Source organism: Pagrus major, chromosome 13 (assembly GCF_040436345.1).
Source record: "Pagrus major chromosome 13, Pma_NU_1.0".
NCBI classification, from domain to species: Eukaryota; Metazoa; Chordata; class Actinopteri; order Spariformes; family Sparidae; genus Pagrus; species Pagrus major.
The window spans coordinates 6399154-6420261 of NC_133227.1; the positions used below are offsets into that span (position 1 = coordinate 6399154).

General features: G+C 38.7%; 2 protein-coding genes across 3 annotated transcripts; both read left to right on the forward strand.

Moving 5' to 3' along the window:
• Positions 1–602: 602 nt before the first annotated feature.
• On the forward strand, positions 603–5700 carry casr (calcium-sensing receptor). The gene is made up of 6 exons (XM_073479067.1): positions 603–787; positions 876–1182; positions 1652–2491; positions 2645–2875; positions 4352–4475; positions 4565–5700. Exons 1-6 carry the CDS (start codon positions 603–605, stop codon positions 5698–5700), a joined length of 2823 nt encoding a protein of 940 aa, XP_073335168.1.
• Positions 5701–9043: 3343 nt separating this feature from the next.
• b4galt4 (UDP-Gal:betaGlcNAc beta 1,4- galactosyltransferase, polypeptide 4) lies at positions 9044–17878 on the forward strand. 2 transcript variants are annotated; one of them, XM_073479069.1, is made up of 7 exons: positions 9044–9081; positions 10412–10948; positions 11328–11560; positions 13209–13396; positions 13586–13708; positions 13820–13924; positions 14056–17878. In XM_073479069.1, the coding sequence occupies exons 2-7, from the start codon at positions 10687–10689 to the stop codon at positions 14186–14188; spliced, it is 1044 nt and encodes a 347-aa protein (XP_073335170.1). In that variant the 5' UTR covers positions 9044–9081; positions 10412–10686; the 3' UTR covers positions 14189–17878. The 2 variants fall into 2 exon arrangements, with proteins under 2 accessions (XP_073335170.1, XP_073335169.1); XM_073479068.1 differs by lacking the exon at positions 9044–9081 and adding an exon at positions 9327–9412.
• The last annotated feature ends 3230 nt before the right edge of the window (positions 17879–21108 follow it).

Sequence of the window (21108 nt, forward strand, 5' to 3'; positions counted from 1 at the left end):
GCCCTCTGTCCCTGTTTATATCGGAAAGTGAGCTCAGTGACTGGAGTTTATTGGATGGTGTCACACACTGCTACAGCGCAAGAATTATGTTTATGTCTTGTTGACTTGTCCAGAGAGTTTCATTAAAGGAAAAGTTCACCCAAAAATGAAAAGTTATTATCTACTCGCCACCATGCTGATGGAAAGTCTGATGAAGTTTTGAAGCCTCCAAACATTTCTGGAGCTTCTCAGCAAAACAGCGTTGCAGCATAAACAACTGAAGTAGACAGGGATTTGTTTTTAAACTAAAATGGTTCCATAGAGCTGATCCGGTGAATCCAAGTCTGTGGACTCATTAGCATGAGGGTGAGTAAATAGTGACTTAATTTTCATTTTTGGGTGAACCCAATCTTTAAATATCCAATGTAATTGTAGCCCATTTGACTACTTTTAAACAAAAGCCTAATATGTTTTTCCCCCTTTTTCTTACAGTCCCATCATTGCAAACATGAATAGCACCAAACACCAGAGCAGGCAGATTGATGGGAGAAGATAATATTGAGAGTACCTTCACTCTGGGGAGTTGTAGAAAATAATCCTACCCATTAGAAAGAAGAAGTAAGATGAGACTGGTTCTGTATTATCTGATCCTGCTGGGATCCAGTTATGTGATTTCAACCTATGGGCCCCATCAAAGAGCACAGATGACTGGTGACATTTTGCTCGGAGGTCTTTTCCCTATACACTTTGGTGTTGCCTCCAAAGACCAAGACCTTGCAGCCCGGCCCGAATCCTCACAATGCGTCAGGTAACATTTTAGTCTGGTTACATGTAGCTTAACATGAATCCATTCATGATTTTTGTGTGCTGAAATGTATGCATGTTTATCCATACAGGTTCAATTTCCGTGGTTTCCGTTGGCTCCAGGCCATGATTTTCGCAATCGATGAGATAAACAACAGTAGCACTCTCCTGCCCAACATCACACTGGGCTACAGGATCTTTGACACATGCAACACAGTGTCAAAAGCCCTGGAAGCTACGCTTAGTTTTGTGGCCCAAAATAAGATTGACTCCCTGAATTTAGATGAATTTTGTAACTGCACTGATCATATCCCAGCAACCATCGCAGTTGTAGGAGCAGCTGGATCTGCAGTCTCTACAGCGGTCGCAAACCTACTGGGTCTTTTCTATATTCCTCAGGTGAGTAACATCAGTACTACATCAATACAACACCTCTGCTGTGGCCTTAAAACTGAGCACATGTCACATGACAACCCTGAATTGTGAAAATGATGTTCACATACAGTTCATTTGCTGTGGATAATATCTTTTACAGGAAGAAAAACAACTCATGAATGTGTTTGATCATCAAAATCAAAAAACATTTAAACTAAAACCATTATCTGTTCAACCAACTAAATTATCTGTAACTATTTATCTTTGTACTCAGAATGGGCAGGGCCTCAACTGTAGGTTGGTGGGACTAAAAATTGGCCACCTGTCAATGCTCAAAACAAAATGGTGGCTGCATGTCACCAGAGTAATGGCTTATTGCTGCTAACTGTCACTGCCATTGTCTATTTAGCTCAGTTAACCATGCAGCTAGCAGTCGGACTGGGAGTGCGGGGATCGGGGCTTGACAATTTACCTGAAATCTTTCCTGTTTCAGATCAGCTATGCCTCCTCTAGTCGCTTACTGAGCAACAAGAACCAGTACAAGTCCTTCATGAGAACCATTCCAACAGATGAGTACCAGGCCACAGCCATGGCGGACATCATCGAGTTCTTCCAGTGGAACTGGGTCATTGCCGTGGCCTCAGACGACGACTACGGACGCCCAGGGGTTGAAAAGTTTGAGAAAGAGATGGAGGAGCGAGACATCTGTATTCACCTCAATGAACTTATTTCCCAGTACTTTGAGGATCATGAAATCCAAGCTCTGGCCGACAGGATCGAGAACTCCACGGCTAAAGTCATTGTTGTGTTTGCCAGCGGCCCCGATATTGAACCTTTAATCAAAGAGATGGTGAGGAGAAACATCACAGATCGTATATGGTTGGCCAGCGAAGCATGGTCAAGCTCCTCCCTCATTGCTAAGCCAGAGTATCTTGATGTCGTGGCAGGGACTATTGGCTTTGCTCTAAAGGCAGGCCATATACCTGGCTTTAGGGAGTTCTTACAACAAGTCCAACCAAAGAAAGATAGTCACAATGAATTTGTCAGGGAGTTCTGGGAAGAAACCTTCAACTGTTATCTCGAAGACAGCCCAAGACTGCAAGAAAGTGAGAATGGCAGTACGAGTTTCAGGCCCTTGTGTACTGGTGAGGAAGACATCACGAGCGTTGAGACCCCGTACCTGGACTACACACATCTTCGAATCTCCTATAATGTCTATGTTGCAGTTTATTCCATTGCACAGGCCCTGCAGGACATACTCACCTGCACACCTGGACATGGACTATTCGCCAACAACTCCTGTGCAGATATAAAGAAAATGGAAGCATGGCAGGTAAGAAGTTGTACATTTACCCCAAAACCAAAGCAGTTACAACCATTATTCCAAAAAAAGTTGGCTCCCAACTCATTTGGAGTTAGGGGTGCTAATACCTAATCATTTACTCAGCCAATCTGCATCATCCAAATGTGTGGTTCTGCTTCACAGGTCCTGAAGCAGCTCAGACATTTGAACTACACCAACAGTATGGGCGAAAAGATGCACTTTGATGAGAACGCAGACCTGGCGGCAAACTACACCCTTATAAACTGGCACAGGTCTGCTGAGGATGGCTCTGTGGTGTTTGAGGAGGTCGGATACTACAACATGCACGCAAAGAGAGGAGGCAAACTTTTCATCGACAAGACAAAGATTCTGTGGAACGGATTCAGTTCTGAGGTCAGTCCAAGTGTTTTCTATTAATATATTCTGTCCATTCCTGACATTCAGTGTTAACTCTTCTGCAGGTAATACACTGACCAGGGATATGTACCTCATACAACCCCACATCAAAAGCACCGAACTATCCCTTTAAGGCCGGACAAATACTGGTTCTTGGAATGTTTTAACATTAAAGCTGCATTTTTTATTTCTTTGTCCACTTGGGGGCAGCAGAACTAGCTGTAAATGCAAAACTGACATAAATGATTTTATGGCAAACAGGTTTGCAAATCGATACTGAGATACATATCCAACAAATATAGAGCAACATTCATATTTATTTGTGATCACAAAAGTTCAATATTCACTCTCCTTTTAGCTCCGTTTTGGTCTCCACCATCTCCTGAGAGAAATATCTGGTTCTTTAGTTGCTACATACTCAACTAAGGTCATCAGCTACTCGGTAACTTTGTCTGTCTGGGCAGGTAGCATACAGTGGGTTTTACAAGAGCTGGAAACATCTTGATAAGAGTGGTGGGAATGAACCTAACAGTTAATCTGATGTGATGAGATGAATTATGCTAAAACACTGTATAGAGCTGAGGGCCATGGCAGAGTTGGGTGATTATTATCTGTGGGTTTGTCATAATGAATGACCACTTTCGTATTGACTCATAAATTGTTCATGTAAAAAAAAAAAAAAAATAGGGGAAATGTTTTAGGGGGATTCATTTAGGACAAACTTAAAAAAATGTCAAGAATCATAAAAAGATCCATGAAGCTTTAATCTTTTTGCAACACATCTTACAATATGTGACCAAACTTTGCTTCACTGCAAACAATGATCATTAACTTTTTTTAAAAACTGCATAATCAGTGAACACCAAAAACTCCAAAAGGATTTGTTCAAATGCCCCAAAATTGATCCACAGATTGTTTAGACTCTGTAGTTGAAACATCCTAACTTTCCAAATGTGTGAAGCAAACTTACGTTATTTTGTATCATTATTATGTATTATGCAAACATTTTCTTGGGAGTTGTATCTGTAAATTTCAAATTTTGGTGAATATTTAACTTCCCACTGTGGAAATTCTCAGAGGTTGTGTTTATGTTAATTCAGCCTCTGGAAACAAAAGACACCCAGCTCAAGCGATGCCATGTTAATGAAAGTTAAGGTGCCGACTAACAACGTCCATAGTTTGAATCTAGCTAGGGATCTTTTGTTTGAATGTCTTTCCCCCTCTCTCTCTACTGTTGTTTCTTCTCTATTGATTTACTATGACATAGTGAAATTCACGATTGTTAAGTTTTAATCAATCAGTCAATAGGAGCGGATAAACTCATTATATGGAGAAGTTCTGTTTAATGTAAAGTATGTGTCAAAATAATGTGCCTGGTCACACCTTATTGTTATTATGTAAAACCCTAAACCAATTAGAGTTAAACACATTTACATCCATAAGTTGTGTCTTCTGTCTGTCTATGTCCTCTAGGTGCCGTTCTCTAACTGCAGTGAGGACTGTGAACCTGGTACAAGAAAAGGGATCATAGACAGTATGCCCACATGCTGCTTTGAATGCACCGAATGCTCAGATGGAGAGTACAGTAATCATAAAGGTAACGAGATGCCAAACATTCACAATCTCATGTCTGCAGCTGGCTACTGTTGCGGTTCTCACACAGATGATTTTCTCTTATTTATACAGATGCCAGCGTTTGCACCAAGTGTCCAAATAACTCCTGGTCCAATGGGAACCACACATTCTGCTTCCTGAAGGAAATCGAGTTTCTCTCCTGGACTGAGCCGTTTGGGATAGCTTTGGCCATATGTGCGGTGCTGGGTGTTGTCTTGACAGCCTTCGTGATGGGAGTCTTTGTCAGATTTCGCAACACCCCCATAGTGAAGGCCACAAACCGAGAACTATCCTACGTCCTCCTCTTCTCACTTATCTGTTGCTTCTCCAGCTCGCTCATCTTCATCGGAGAGCCACAGGATTGGATGTGCCGTTTACGCCAGCCTGCCTTCGGGATCAGTTTTGTTCTCTGTATATCCTGCATCCTGGTGAAAACCAACAGAGTGCTCTTGGTATTTGAAGCCAAGATCCCCACAAGTCTCCATCGTAAATGGTGGGGATTAAACCTGCAGTTCCTGTTGGTGTTTCTGTGCACATTTGTCCAAGTCATGATATGTGTGGTGTGGCTTTACAACGCCCCTCCATCCAGCTACAGGAATCACGACATTGACGAGATCATTTTTATCACCTGCAATGAGGGCTCTGTGATGGCGCTGGGGTTCCTTATTGGCTATACATGCCTCCTGGCAGCCATTTGTTTCTTCTTTGCTTTTAAATCACGGAAACTTCCAGAAAACTTCACAGAGGCCAAGTTCATCACCTTCAGCATGCTTATATTCTTTATAGTTTGGATCTCTTTCATCCCCGCGTACTTCAGTACTTACGGCAAGTTTGTTTCAGCTGTGGAGGTCATTGCTATACTGGCATCCAGCTTTGGAATGCTGGCCTGCATCTTCTTCAACAAGGTCTACATCATCCTCTTCAAACCCTCCAGGAACACCATAGAGGAAGTTCGATGCAGCACTGCAGCCCACGCCTTCAAAGTGGCTGCAAAAGCTACGCTGAAACACAACACAGCTGCGAGAAAGAAGTCCGGCAGCATCGGTGGATCTTCTGCCTCAACTCCGTCCTCATCCATCAGCCTCAAGACCAACGGCAACGACTGTGACGCGACTTCAGGGAAGCATAGGCCAAGAGTGAGCTTTGGCAGTGGAACAGTTACTCTGTCCTTGAGCTTTGAGGAGTCGAGGAGGAGCTCTCTGATGTGAGAGCATGTGTGTTTGTCAAACTTCAGCTTTCTGAATCCAATTTTTAAGGTGCATTTTGGACTTTATTTTGAAATGCATGTACACTTAGGCCTTTTCATCCACACATTTTGTCAGACATAGAATATCAATATCAGTCCAACTTATATACTGCACTATAACTGAATCCTGTGACTGTTATTTCTTCCAAAATAACCCTGATGTACACTGATGTTCATGTAATAAAATATTTTGTACAATTAAAACCATTAAATTAGATCCTCGATGAGTTGTTTTTTTTCCCTGTCTTGAGTAATCTGATAATGTCTCTGATGGTCACACGATGCTCAGCACAAAGGCCGGACTGGCAACTTGGAACAACATTTAACCAGAGGACAAGCAAGGCTCTGTAATTAGATGAGCGAGACCAGAGGATGCATGAGTCACAATGTAAATACACAATGACAGGATGTCGACAAAACGTTCCATAATTATGGTCAATCACAGGACAACAAAAGAAACGGAAGTCCCTCAACATGGCATTGCCAAATTCATGACAACTTATTTGACGTCTTTGGGCAGTTAGTTTCAAGCACAGTTTGAAACCTTTTCCACAATAACAGAAGATAATCCTTTATTGATCCCCCCAGAGGGAAAATTTGGGAGTTACAGCAGCACAAGGACAGAGTAAGTACAGCTTAATAGAGAAACTTTAAGAAAATGATAAATTAAAAGTGTATAAAATAAGAAGTGACAAAAAAAGAAAGTATACACAAGAGCAATTAGGCTCATTATTATCATTATAACTGTGTGAAGATTGTGTGCAAATTAGAGAGAGAGAAATGAAGAGAGAGAGTGGTGTGTGGTGTGTGTGTGTGTGTGTGTGTGTGTCTGCTGCAGTACCCACGAATAAGTATTGCACCACATTACACCTGGGTGGGATGATCCGGTGGCTGAATGAGCTGCCAATCTGCCACAGCTCATCATGGAGAGGGTGAGAGGGGTTATCCAAGACTGCTTTGATCTTGTCCTTCATCCTCCTCTCTGCCACTGACTCCAGGCTGTCCAGTTCCAGCCCGACCACAGAGCTGGCCTTCCTAACCAGCTTGTTAAGTCACCACCCCAGCACGCCACAGCAACGAACAGAGCACTGGCTATTGTAGACTGGTAGAAAATCTGCAGGAGCCTGTCACTGAAAGATTGAAGTCTCTTTTATAAGAACAGTCTGCTCTGGCCCTTTCTTAAGAGTGTTTCAGTGTTGTGTGTCCGGTCCAGCTTTTTATTGATTTGGACCCTGTAGGAGTCCACCCTTCCTCTCCCTCAATGATAACTGGGACAGAGGGCCTCCTGTTCTTCTGGTAGTCCACCACCAGCTCTTTGGTCTTTCCAAAATATATATAAAACATTTGACTGAATGATGAGATGAAATATCGTTTTACAAAAACAAATTAGATATATTTGTTAAACTTAATAACAGAAGCATCACTGCTGTCACCACAGTCTCCCCAACTTAGACACTACTATAAATACTACTGTATTCTGTATATTTCTGATCCCCTCAAGTGTCATTCCTACATTATATATATACTATTTAAAAATGACAAATGTTGTAATATAACCACACAAGCTAAATTTCGGATCTTGTAAAGCTTAAATTAGTTGAATTATTTTGAAGCATACTCATTTTGTATTAACTATAATAAACATTCTGCTGAAAAAGATTCTCTCTGAAATATATAGATCTGAAACCCTAATGGAAAAAAACAAACAATGAACATGCTGTAGGATGTCTGCAGGGCATTTTGGTGCACGCCTCCGCCTTCAGCTTGCTTATCACAAGTATATGACATCTGCAAACAGTGCAAGCCCATCTCACATGTTAATGTCATTCTCGCAGTAGGCCTACACTATACAGTCATGTCCTCACAGTGTGGAGGACATATAGAGGGGAGGGAGGAGCAGCTCAGGGAAGGAACTGTTTAATCCAATCCACACTGTCTGATTGTCAGCTGTAAATACACTGTCAGCTATTCTTGAGTAGAGACTACTGGCCTTTGAAGTAATAATAAAACAATAAAAAGTGTTTATTATTACACTATGAAAGGGGCCATTCCGTAACAATTCAGTATATTTTTCTGAAAATACTTGAATACTCAAATTAATTTGAATACTTTTACTCATGCATATTTCTATTTACTGTAAGAAAAGGATTTGAATACCTTGTCTTTCACAAAATAACCAAGTGAAGACTCTTACTTAACTGAATACTTATTAATAGTGTTTGTTCAAACATATTTCTTAAGGTCTTTCAGAACTTGATTAGTTTAAACTATGAATGAGACTTAAGTATAACTGAATCATGTTGACTGTTTTTTCCTCCAACATAACCCTGATGTACACTGCAGATAATAAAAGATTTTGTGCAATTAAAAACATTGTATTAAGTTGTTGTTGTTTTATTCCCTTTGGAGATTTTTTCTGTCTCGAGTTTCTGTTTTAATATTCATTAAACATCGTATTGTTTCTAGTATAAGGACCCTTCCAAAAGGGAAGTTTCCAACATAAGAAAACTAGTAAAAAACAAAAGCAGGCAAAAAGGCATCTGAGGAGTGCAGGACCTCCCACATCGCTCTACAGGAGGATGACATGCTGAGACACTCAGTATCATGGCTGACCTGAAGCAGGCTGAAGAGCAGCTGCACAACCACATCCTCTGTTTGCAGGAGGAAAAGACCTTTATCCTCAGAGCCAGCGGGCTCCTGCAGAGAGAGCAGCATGTTGTCTGATGTCAAAATGACTAGGGAGCACTGCATGATGGGAAAGTTTGTCACAAACATGGAAACAGATATCACACATTTCCCCTTTACTAAATATTATGTAATTCAATGTGAGGCCAACTGGCAAAAGGAGCAAAGACCTTTATTTTGAAAACCATATCCCGGAAGCACATATGAAGGCGTGCTCAAGACAGTGACTTCCTGTTTGTTGATGCTGCCTTCAAAATTAAAGCAATCTAAGGCTGTCATTTAGGATTAAAATAGGTACACAAACATCACAAGTTAAATGCTGAATAACAAATGTATGTGTGAATGTTGTTTGAAGAATATTTTGAGGACTAACGATATATTTGATCTCTTATAGCTTTCTAGTAAAATGAATAATTTGGCAAACAACTCCTCAGTCGCGCCGAGATAACTTATAAACAGACGCTGGATAATGATGGGAAGACATTGCTTTCACTAAAACCGGTTTTCTTACGTATTTTCCAGAATCACGCTGGTATTATGAAAGCTTTTAGTTTGAAACACTTCCAGCAGAAGTGCTGTGACTGATGTTGACTTGACACATTGTTGTCGTTTGCATCTTTGGTCGATAACCTGGTGAAACCGTTAGCTTGTGTTTAAGGTAAGATACGCTCACCACATCAGTGACTGTCAGCTGTTATCTCTGTAGCAGGGAAGGACAGTATTTAGTTTCATTGAATTATGGTCTTGTTGTGTTTTGGCTTCAAGGTGTGCGACTCTTTATGCTATTGTTTAACTTTTACAGCACTTTACTGAAACCCCATAATGTTGCATCCGCATACGTCAGCTAGCTTACAGCTGCGTTAACTCTGCAAGTAGGGTTCGTGTGAGCATCGTTAAATTACGACCATTTCCCGAAACAGATGTGAGTTTTTAACTTTACATACATGGACAGGAATCATGAGAAGAAGGAGCTGTCAGCGATGTAAAAGGTAGTGTCATGTACTTATTTTTTACATGAATAACCGGAACATAACGCTAGATATCTTGGTGTTGTTTCAAGCTAGCCAGCGTTAGCATGTCACTGCCAGTCCTCAAAATTATCGTCAAAAGTCAACACAGTCGTTGTCGTTGTGAGAGAAAAATAACATAAAATGCCAGAGCTTTAGTGTTTCATTTCATACAACCACGACGTTTCAAATGACAGTAAATATATATACTAATGTTAGCTTATGTGTTTGCTTGATGCTCGTTTCAAAATTTTAGCTAACGTTATCATACTAACGCTGCCGGTTTTAGCTAATTCACGTTTATCATCAAATGGCACTGAAAGTAGACATTGTGGGCATAAAGTCTACCTTCAGTGCCAATTGATGATAAACGCTAGATAACAGTAACTACCAACTTAAGTTTTTTTTTTCTCATTGCTTTGTTATATGAATATATTTACCATATGATCTTGTATTTGTTATAGTGTTGAAATTATTAAAAGATTAATTGGACAGCTGAACATTAATCGCCATAAGTGAATATTCTGGTTTTAAACTACTGGTCAGACAGACATTTTGGTCTGGACACCTACTGGCTTACTCAGATTAATCAGTAATGGAAATGATCGTTGAATATTTGATACATTTAGAGTGGAAGTGAGGAGAAGGGTGAGGCAACAGCTCTGCAATGCGATACTTAACTTTGCCAAGTATTAGTTACAGGGTGTAAAACCACATTCAGGAGGCTCTTTCAGGAGTGAGTAACACAATAAATGGCACTGAACACAAAGGTTAAGAGAAAAAAAACTGGTTCATGAGCTAAAGACACTTAACCCCAGTGTCATAACCGGTTTGTTTTATAAGATAACATCTTATCAGGTGTTTTTGTTGTTGTTGCACTTCAGGGTGTAGTTTTACATGAGCAGATGGGTAGTACAACAGAGATTATGATGCATCTGTGCCCATTCAGTAACATCTTTTTCTCTCCAAATCGATTTACAGTTTTTGGAGGACTGGGACTCTTGGCCTGACCGCCTGAACCTGGATTTCAGCGATGGATTTTCACCAATAAGTTTTGCTTACTTCGCAGTGATCAATTACTTGATTTACTGTATTCCTCAGCAGCATGTTTCATCAACATGGGATGACTGGTTAGTGAAACTGTGGCTGTTGGTATTTTAGCAGAAATGTCCTACACGGAGGAAATGTCTTAATCATTAACTAACAGCATCTACAGTTCACATTTTCACTGTTCACATCAGCGCGGTCACACAGCTATGGGCTTCTGTTCGCCTGTGTGCAAGATTTTGCGGAGGGGGAAATATTTTTTACTGATCCTCATCTCACTGTCAGTGCTGGCATGGATCGCAACTTTTTCAGGCGAAACGGTGAAATCTGTTCTGGTTTCCCCTGCCACGACTCAAGCTCTTGTCAAAGGAGACAGCCTGAGGGAAAAACTCAACTCTTGGACAGCGACCCCTGATCACTTAAATACTCCACCACAAAAAGTCAAATGCCCACAGGAGTCACCGTTGCTAAGTAAGTATATAGTAGTGCAGGTTAAAAAGGTGACAAAACTAGAGTTTGCTAAATAGAAATTATTTATTTGTTTTGTGTTTCTCTGTATTAATTCACCACTTTTACAGTGACTACTTGGCAATGAAAGAACGGGAGAGTAGATAAGTTAACTGCTATGTAATAAACCAGATAAGCTAACTGCTATGTAATAAACCTGATAAGCGTTTGTTCCAAAAAACTTGCTTTGATATGGCATAGTTGGAAAACTTTTCAAAGCTGATATTCAGGAAAGCCTCATTTAGATTTGATATATTGCTTGGATGCTACGAAATGCATATAACAGAAAGATCAGTAGCACTGAAGACTCACATTTCTTGTTGAATATTGTTAACGTCTACAGAGGGAGCTGTGAAGCTGTCCTTTGAGTCCTCTCTGACACTGAAGGATGTGGAGGGTGCCAACAAAGGAGTGATTGAAGGCGAGTACGAGCCCACGGATTGCACAGCGAGGCAGAGCGTAGCCATCCTCATCCCTCATCGCAGCAGAGAGAGACACCTCCTCTACCTCTTGCACCACCTGCACCCCTTTCTGCAGAGGCAGCAGATACACTATGCCATTTATGTCATCCAGCAGGTACTGCTCCACACAGTTATGTCACACGATTTTCATATAAAATCAGTGATTAGCGTAAACAATAATAAAAGGACAAAAAGAAAGTCACAACTAAAACATGTTACTTAACTGTGTTGCACTGACACTGGCCATGATGTTTAGGCTTCCTGCTTGTGGAACTGAGATTATAGCACCAATTAAATGTTTATTTGCAATTACTTCCAGGTAGCAACCCCCAGTTTTACGTACCTACCTATTTTCAGGACATTATTTCAAAGTTTAAACATCTCATTCATCTAAAATTCATGTTTGATGTTTTCATTACACTTTCACTAACATTAGTCTTGAGAACTAGTGTACCGGTTGGGCCGCAGAATAAGGAAAATTAGTTAACCCCAAACTATCAGTAGCAGAAAGTCTGACCGGTGACACTAGCGAAGCATTACAGTACATAAAATAAGCACAGCAGAAATGTCGGATAGGTCGGACCACCGTGTTTAACTACATATCTTTAAACGTTACAGAAATATACAAGTTTGCCAATTACACGTATCTCCACAACCAGTTGGTTTATCATATCAGGGAACTGCAGATTGGTAAATGTTTAGTTGAAGTAGTTTTAATTCAAGCTCACACCTGTAACGATTATACTTTTGGTTTTCTTTTGCTAAAGTTCCTCTGAACCTCTGAACTGGTTTGGCGACCTTGAATAATAATGTGTGACCAAATGTGATGCGACTGCACCTATGCGGAATGCTTGGTGACAAAACAGAGAAACTTTAAGAAATTTGAAGAAATATCGTGTAAAATAAATGTGTAAATTGCATTGCATTACTTAATATTAATTATTTGAAATGACAACATTACAAGCAGGTAAAACATAAAACTTGCAATGAAAAAAAACAATTATTGGCTTCTCAATGTTCTTTTTTGTTTTCAGCCAGCAGGTTTCATAACATCTGCGCATCCTTACCACAGACATAAAACTTGTAAAACCTGTAGACTTCAAAGGCTTCACAAAAGTAACAAGTCATTTTCAGTGACGCACAAAAACCACTGAATATGCAGCTGTAAACAAAGACGCTATTGAAGCAAATCATTCACAAGCCTATGGCAAATCATCTGCAACCAAATAACGTTCTTTTAATAACTAATGAAGTACTCAAAAGAGAACGGTAACTAAAGGGCAAAACCCCAGAACAGTTACACACTGTACCAGCAGTGGTTGAAATTATTAGCACGTAATTTTAATGCAGTTTTCCCACATGTATGTACAGCCACCTATTTATTTTGATTAGTTATTTTATTTTCTGCCTTAAATTGTATGAAATGCTTTGTAATATTTAGTGTCTTATTTGGTCATCTTGTTAAAAAGCACATTAAACTCCTAAATGAATTAAATTAACTTGTTAAGCTTTCTATTTTCTTTGTTAGCTTCAATAAGATGTCATCACTGTAAGAATTAGTTATTTAATAACGCTCCTACACAAGTAGCATTAAATAATTTTTCTGAGCTGCAGCTGTGCTTTTTCTTTCAATTGATGAAGTGTAATGACACGTCAGCTACAACAGAAGAGCATGGACATTTACACTGAGCTTATAACTGTACATAGTCCATAAAGTACAGAAACAGATTGTGATTTTTATTGTGTTTTCCGTTTTTTTGAAGGCTGGTGATGCAACATTTAATCGTGCCAAATTACTGAATGTTGGATATTTGGAGGCTCTGAAGGACTACAGTTGGGAGTGCTTCATCTTCCATGATGTGGACCTGGTTCCTGAAAATGATCACAATTTATATGTCTGTGACAAGCAGCCCAAACACTTAGTGGTTGGCCGGAATGCCACAGGATACAAGTAAGTACATGACGAAGAGATAAAATCCTCTAAGTCATGAATCAGCAGTTAAACTTTATATTACCCTTGTGAATAAACAGTGCAGTATTAACAGATGGAAGTCTCCCCAGGGCTGAGAATATCTTAAAAGCTCTGATGTAATCTCTAAACAATGAAATGTATTTTTTCTTCATGTTCTTCCACTCTCAGGCTGCGTTACAAAGGCTACTTCGGAGGAGTCACAGCTATGACCAAAGACCAGTTTCATCAAGTGAATGGATTCTCAAACACCTACTGGGGTTGGGGCGGAGAAGATGATGACCTTCGCATCAGGTGAGGCAGAAACCAGTGACAACGGTATTTAAGATTATCACATCTGAAGTGGCTACAGTATATAACTCTTCATTCATTTACTCACACATGTGGGTCTGCTGTCTGGTGCAGAGTTGAGCTGCAGAAAATGAAGATTGTGCGGCCGCCTGCTGATGTAGCTCGCTATACCATGGTGTTTCACAAACGGGACAGTGGCAATGAGATAAACAAAGACAGGTCAGTAAATGTAGAATAGATAATAACATGTTATGCTTGTTTCAGGTTCAATTAAATGTACTCGTCCTTATTTGTGCTTCAGATGCAATATCTTCAATTATTATTATTTATTTGTTTTTTTGCTTTCTCAGGATGAGGTTGTTAGGACGAACGCCACAGGTATGGAGAAAGGATGGACTCAACAGCTGCTCATATAAGACTCTGTCAGTAGAGAGGCTGCCTCTTTATGTGAATGTTACTGTGGACATTGGTAAGCCACATTAGTTGAGATTTTAAACAGGAAGCTGTGCTGTGACCAAAAAATATTTTAGGATATATTTTATACAGTATGTTAAGGCCACTGAGTGCAGCAAAGCTACTACTGCATATGTGTGCAAGACAACACATTAGGCACACTAAATGCACATTGTTTTGATTAGTTTACATATTAGGATGGAGTTCAGCTGGCAACTACATATTTGCACATTTTTGCATATCATGCAGCCTTTTTTTTCTTTATATTGTTACCAGCCTGCAAAAGTAAATTAAGTAATAATTGGATTTGGTCAAATAAAGAATTTGGCCTTTAACCCTTGTGCCCTCCTCGGGCATTTTTGTACATTTTTCTCAACTTTTTTTTTTTATTTGGTGATCATTTTGGCTGTGTTACAGCTTATGGCATGAATTTTTGCAAGAACTTTCTTTTTAGTAAAATTTTTGAAATCCAATGTCTCTTACTCTCGCATGTCTTTTATACTCTATTGATGCATTTTGCACCCTCTGGATACCTTCGTGGCAAAAATGTACACACACAAAAAACTGCTATTAAATCATCATAGGTCAATATTTTTTTCTGCTTTTTTTTCATAAATCTCTTAAACAACTTCAGACTTGCTCAAAACTACCAAACATTCAATAATTTTCAGGATTTTAACCCTTTAAATGCCAGTTTAATTATTTGAATTATTAATTATTAAATACAAAAAAACCCCCAAAAATGAATTATTTTCCATTTAATAAATGGTAGGGAGATTGGGGCTCTGGTGGTGATTAGAGTCTTGGATATGTCAAAGATTATAAGCAAAATTGATTTGATTGCATTAGTATTTTTTATGTAGTGCCAGATACTCCCTCTGGACACCTTCGTGGCCAAAAATGCCTCATTGACTTCCATTAAAACCACATTTTTTAATTTCACTGCCATTACAGTATAAAACCATGCATTATCTAATGTCAGCATTTCATTTTGAAGAAAAGTAGTGATATTTGACATTAATTACTGTATTCCACCTGATTCAACCATTTTCCCATTGTAGGCCGAGGCATGAAATTCTTGTATTTTTGCCAGTTATATTATGGAGCTGTTTGAGTACCAGGGGGCCCCAAGAGTGTGTGTGTGTGTGTATGCATGTATGTATGTATGTGTGGCCTCTTGCCTTTGCTGTACTCAAAAACAAAGCAAAAACAACTGTTAGTGTGTTTATGCACCTGGCCAAAGATAAACATGCAGCTTGGCTGAGGGGTCATTTCATTAGTGAGCAGAAAAGGAGAAAGACCTGGAGCAAAGAGAAGGAGCAAAAATGAAGAGGCTTTAGAAATGGTCATGCAGCCTTTATCTGCCAGCGAGCTGCAGGACTCACCTGAAGAAGACACAAGCTCCGAGGGGGAGTCTGACACGGAATGCTCACTGGAGTCCTCAACTTCTGTGAGTGCCTCTGACCCGTCCTCTGAAAGTGAAGAGGACAGTAGCAGTTAATAACAGTTAATAGCAGTTTTTTTGTGGGTGTACATTTTTGCCACGAAGGTGTCCAGAGGGTAGTAAATTTGAGGAGGGCACAAGGGTTAAAATTGTATTGTTTTAACATGGAGCTGTCTGACCTACATTGTCTTTTTCTAAAGCCCCTACAGACACAGGTGTTCTCACTAATGTTTTGCTATTTAGACTTCGTCTCAGGACTGTTTCAGAGGTACAGAATGTGATTGATCTCCATCACGCTCCTATTGGATTTGTTGTTCCTGTTAAGGCAGGGCAGTTTGCACTTTTTTAACCTGAGCAGAAGTCTAATCAGCCAGATAACGGATAACACCTGTGTTCAACCCCGGTTCCCGAAGTTGGGATGCAGTGTAAAACATAGATAAAACAAACATCTGGGTTGTAGGTGTGCAGAGCCTATTGAAATGATGTTAATGTTTCAAATTGATTCAAGGCTTCCTGGACGCTTCAAGGTAATGAAGTGACTGATCGCTAACTCAATAGAGTTGTTTCATTGAGACTGACATGTGTATCACAAACTGTAGACAATGTTCAATCTGATCTTTACTGAACATTGGATCAGTTCATAATGTGCATTAATCAAAAACTAACAGCAACAGAGCCTTAATATAATATTAGCTTATCAGTTTTCAGCAAAATAATGCCTACAATAGCCTTTTACATTACCTATAAAAAAGTGAGCAATGTGAACATATTAATGAAATCTTAGTAATCTTAATAATGCTACAAATCTGAGGTCTTCCTCATCTTAAACTTGCTGTCAACATTACTACTCTGTATCATAAAGTGAGGCATTGAACATCCATACTTTGGATGAAGAATGTAGTTTTGCATCAGTCTTACAGCAGACAGCAGATGAACCTTATGTGCAGAAGATGAAAACCTCAAAGACCACTGAAAAGCAATAATATATGGAGAGCTGATCAGCCGAAATGCAGCCTCCTCAGTGTTATTAATTACACCTGTGCATCCCCTGCTATTATGTGTCAAAATGTCTGCTTTTAAAAGGCCTGTGAGAAGGTTATATTCAGTTCTTATTATGGCAGTGTAAACCTCTGTCTGCTCTAGAATCAGCCTACATTATTATTTCTATTTATAGAAGGGCACAAAAAAGGCTTGTGCTGCCTTGTTCCAACAAGCTTTATTTACTGAACTTAATAATTGACCTTTCATTTGTCTTGAAAAGTAGTTTTGTGAGCCATAATGATAAGATATGATTTCTTACATGGCATGTTTTTCTTTACAAGGCCTTACATGCTTGTTTTTTTAACTGGAATAAGGGGTGGTGGATTCTTATTTATTTCTTTTAACATTTTAAAATGATAATTGTAGTCTTTGAAGACCAATCAATATAACTTTTTCATGTATGTGAAGACATTTCAGTCTAGAAAAATCTGCATACTTATGCTTTGATCCTTGCATGCTGCTTAGAAATGTGTCTGATACACCCATATCAACTTTGTTTGTTTTTACTTAATTTATATTTTGAAGATAGTGTAGCTGTTGGTATGTTGTCTTTATTTATCGGACCAACACATCCTAATATTCTAAAGACTGAGCAATATTACTAACTTTGATTTTTAAAAAAAAGCATTGTTGCAGTTTACTTGAGCCACTCCTTATTATATATTCACTGTCATAACTGTAACAAGAGCTTCATAATAACTACAGGTTGCTCTAAATTTCACATCGTTGATGATCTGAACAACTCTTAATTAATGCAGTATGCTGTAGCCATTATGAAGCGCTTGAATGAGAGTTAGTGTTTTTATAGATATACATATTGAAAACCAGAGTACAGGTTTTCTGGGTTGTTGGTGGCCTGACAGTCCGTTCATTTTATTTCATGAATGCTCCTGAATGAATGTTTTTCTACTGTGGGTTGAAAATGCTGACATGTAAGAATATTGTAAGTGAACAATTTAAACTACAACTTCTCAATACGAGTTTGTAAATTGATCACAACTCAAAAATTGTGTGTGATATTGTAGCATCAAACATTTCATTGACATATTTTAGTTGAATTTGTACTTTTACAAACATAAATCACGTATGAAATTCAAAGCGATGCCATATTAACTTTTGAGAATGTCTTTGGTGGATTTATTTTGAATGATGATGAGTCATTCTGCATTTCACTTCTAATAGGGTTATTTTCTCTTTAGAACACATGTATAATAAATAGTATTTTTTATTATGAATTGTCTCATGGTTTTATGTGTTCAAGAACAAACATCTACAGTTTTGACACTAAAATTTTGCTTCATCCAATATGCATCCGGAAAAAAAACAGTGTTTGCTTTGTGTCAATCATGAGGAGTAGTTTAAAATATTAAGGAGGACCAATAGTTAATGGTTAAATTTAAAAAGCCACAAATCAGTGTTTTACTAAGATTTCATTTAATTTATCTTACACGGTCGTACCAAGCCAGGCTGCAGTACATGAATCTGACCACAGGGGGTCCTTGAGAGCACAATATCCACTGTCCAAAGTCTAGTGAGTTCTGTTCTTGTTAATTACATAGAGATTGCTTTTATTGCCAGGCAATTTGCACAGCAGTAGCTTTAATGCGTCATGATAACAACCTTATTAAGTCTTGTTTCTTCTGAATGTGGGAAGACATCACACAGCACAAGTATGGACCATATAAAGACAACAAAAGTCAGCTAAAGAAAGACTATTCTGAAAGAAAAAACTTTTTTTTTCCTCTGGAAAACAAGAATGAAACCCTGGGATTTGAGTTAACATTGAGTTACTATGACATCTTATTCTACAGGTATCTATGCTTTCAGTTTTAGACGTGGTGCAGTTTTAAGGGGGCTTAGATTACACTGTATTTTTACATGGTCAATCAAATCAGCTGGTTATATTCCTTTTTAAAAGCAGTTTAGTCCCATCTGTACTCTCAACAAGAATCTCAACAAATACACATGGGGGCAAGTGGGATCAATCCTTTACAGTTAAAATTTCACCATGTCTTCCTTAATAATGGTTCATTTTTTTTTAATTGGAGTTGTACAGTCGTACACATTATGTGTGTTCTGTCGGTGCCAACCAACAGATTTCTCTTGAGATTTTGGCTGGTTATTTGAAGTTGTGTTGATAGTTTTCTGAACAAATTTGAAACACAAGTTAATTGTTTAAGTATTTTTTATCAAAGTGAAATAGGAAGCTTTTTTTGTTGCTTTATTAAGATTAATACATGATTTATTGTGTATTATTAGCAGTTAATTATGCACTTATTAACAGTTAACTATTAGTTGATAAATTATAATCACGTTTTTGATGTGACACACTATCTCTGTGAGTAACATGAACTTTAAAATGTAGTATTTTTGCCTTCAAATCGTCAGCATTATATTTCTGTCTGTTTCACTCATTGCATCATTTCCGCTCTGTGGCATTTAACCGAAGCCAAATTATGCTGCAGATCTACCACAACACCACTCTGAGGACATGTACTAAAAGTAAGAACAAGAATAACCCCTTATTATCCACATACAATGAAATGTCTTCTCAGCACAGACCTATTTTTTTCGAGCAGTGCAGGGAAAGAGCGGGATGTCTGAGGCTTTGTATGGACAATATGATGTCATCTCCTCTTCCTATGGTGCAGAAAGAAAGCTTTGTCTTGTGGAGGCCAGGCCTAGTCATGTAGCTCACATGTGACAAAACGCTTTCAGCACAAAAATATCAACTCCGCAAGTCAGAACACTATGATCTACTCCACAAACTAGCCCATTTAAAAGAATGCCAGAATGATGTGTACTGTGTTCTTCCTGCGTGTAAATATAGTAACGCTTTTACAAGCGTTTTAGAATTCATCTGTGGGGTGTTCAAATTTTTATTGAAAAGCAGTGCAGTGATTCAAATATAAAATCAAGGCTTAATCTACATGTTCAACTTCTTGGTTGAGTTCAGGTACGTTCTTAAAAGAGTTGACTATTGGATGGAAATTAAGCTATTTTATTAAACAATTAAAATCATGCCTGACAATGTGAAATTATTTCATTTCAGTGTTTCAGGGCAGCACAGCGAGAAGATCCAGGGTCCTTTTTTGTTTGTGCAAGTTTCCTCTGGGTGCTCCGTTTTTCTCCCACCATTCAAAGACATGCAGGTCAGGTGAACAGAGAACACAAAAGAGCCTGCAGATATTAGCATTGTATGTCTATGTCTGTGTGTGTGTGTGTGTTATCAGTCCCATTTCCTTTGAGCCCTTGCATGCTGGGATAGGTTCCCACATTATCTTGACTATAGGAATTAGAAGGTACAGCAGGTGAATGGATTCAGTGCTTATCTGCAAAAAGGAAATGTTTTTCCCGGGGAAATAAAAACATGAACTAGAATAGAATAACTTAACTAGCGTATTTAAAGGATAAGTTCATGGAAGAATGAATAGTCAGTCATTATCTACTCACCCTCATGGGGATGGAAAGTCAGGTGAAGTTTCGTAATCCATAAAAACATTTCTGGAGCTTCGCAGCAAAACAGAGTTGCAGGACTCTCCAAAACAACTGAAATAGATGGGGATTTATTTTATTTACTTAATTTTTTTTTTTACATCTTATCCCCATAGATGACCCATCTACACCAGTTGTTTAAGAGAATGCTGTTTTGCTGTGAAACTCCAGAAATGTTTTCGTGGACTACAAAATTACACCTGACTTTCCATCGGCACGACGGAATTTTCATTTTTGGGTGAATTTATTCTTTTAAGCTGCTTTAATGAATACTTCTTATGAACAAAGTGACGAATACACATAGAATTATCATCCCACTCTGCAGTTTTCCTCAGCTCTCCTGATAGTTTTCAGTCTATTCGCCCATTGTTTTGGTTTTTGGCATGCAACTTTTTTGTTCACTCTTACAGGTGTCATCAGGTTTTTTTTTTGGCTTTTTTTTACCTGTATTTGCCAAAAAAATCTGATGAACCCACAGTACACTACCTGCCCAGCATTAAATGTCAGACAGACAATGTTAGCTACTAGCTGGTGAACATAATGTAACAATTGTCAGCTTAAGAGCCTGGTATAAATCTCAGGAGTTTGGGGGAGACCAAAAACAGAGCTAAAAGGAGAGTGACTATTGGACTTAGATTCTTCAGGCGGACACAAACATATCTGCAGAGTGTGTAAATAGGCAAAAAAAAAACCTGATAATTTATCAGTGTTGTTTTCAAAGCTAGTCTCTAGTGCCGCTAAGTAGTCAAAGAAACAGTCATTGCAGGTTTACTAAGGTTCATAAGGCTGAAATGTGACTTGAACCCATAATACACATTTTATGATGCTTTGGAGGCATGAGATCAGAAAAATCCAAACCACTGGCACCTACTTTACATGTCTCCGGTGGTAACAAAATATTTTGCTGTGTGGCAACATTTATGAGGTTAGTAGGACTAGAGTTACCAGTGTTACCAGTGTTTGGTCATCA

Excerpts from the sequence above, each read along its gene's own strand:
- casr (XM_073479067.1), top strand. The coding sequence starts at position 603 with ATGAGACTGGTTCTGTATTATCTGATCCTGCTGGGATCCAGTTATGTG. Across the intron at positions 1,183-1,651 it reads GTCTTTTCTATATTCCTCAG|ATCAGCTATGCCTCCTCTAG; the intron begins GTGAGTAACATC and ends TTCCTGTTTCAG. Across the intron at positions 4,476-4,564 it reads AGAGTACAGTAATCATAAAG|ATGCCAGCGTTTGCACCAAG; the intron begins GTAACGAGATGC and ends TTATTTATACAG.
- b4galt4 (XM_073479069.1), top strand. The coding sequence starts at position 10,687 with ATGGGCTTCTGTTCGCCTGTGTGCAAGATTTTGCGGAGGGGGAAATAT. Across the intron at positions 11,561-13,208 it reads CCATTTATGTCATCCAGCAG|GCTGGTGATGCAACATTTAA; the intron begins GTACTGCTCCAC and ends GTTTTTTTGAAG. Across the intron at positions 13,397-13,585 it reads CGGAATGCCACAGGATACAA|GCTGCGTTACAAAGGCTACT; the intron begins GTAAGTACATGA and ends TTCCACTCTCAG.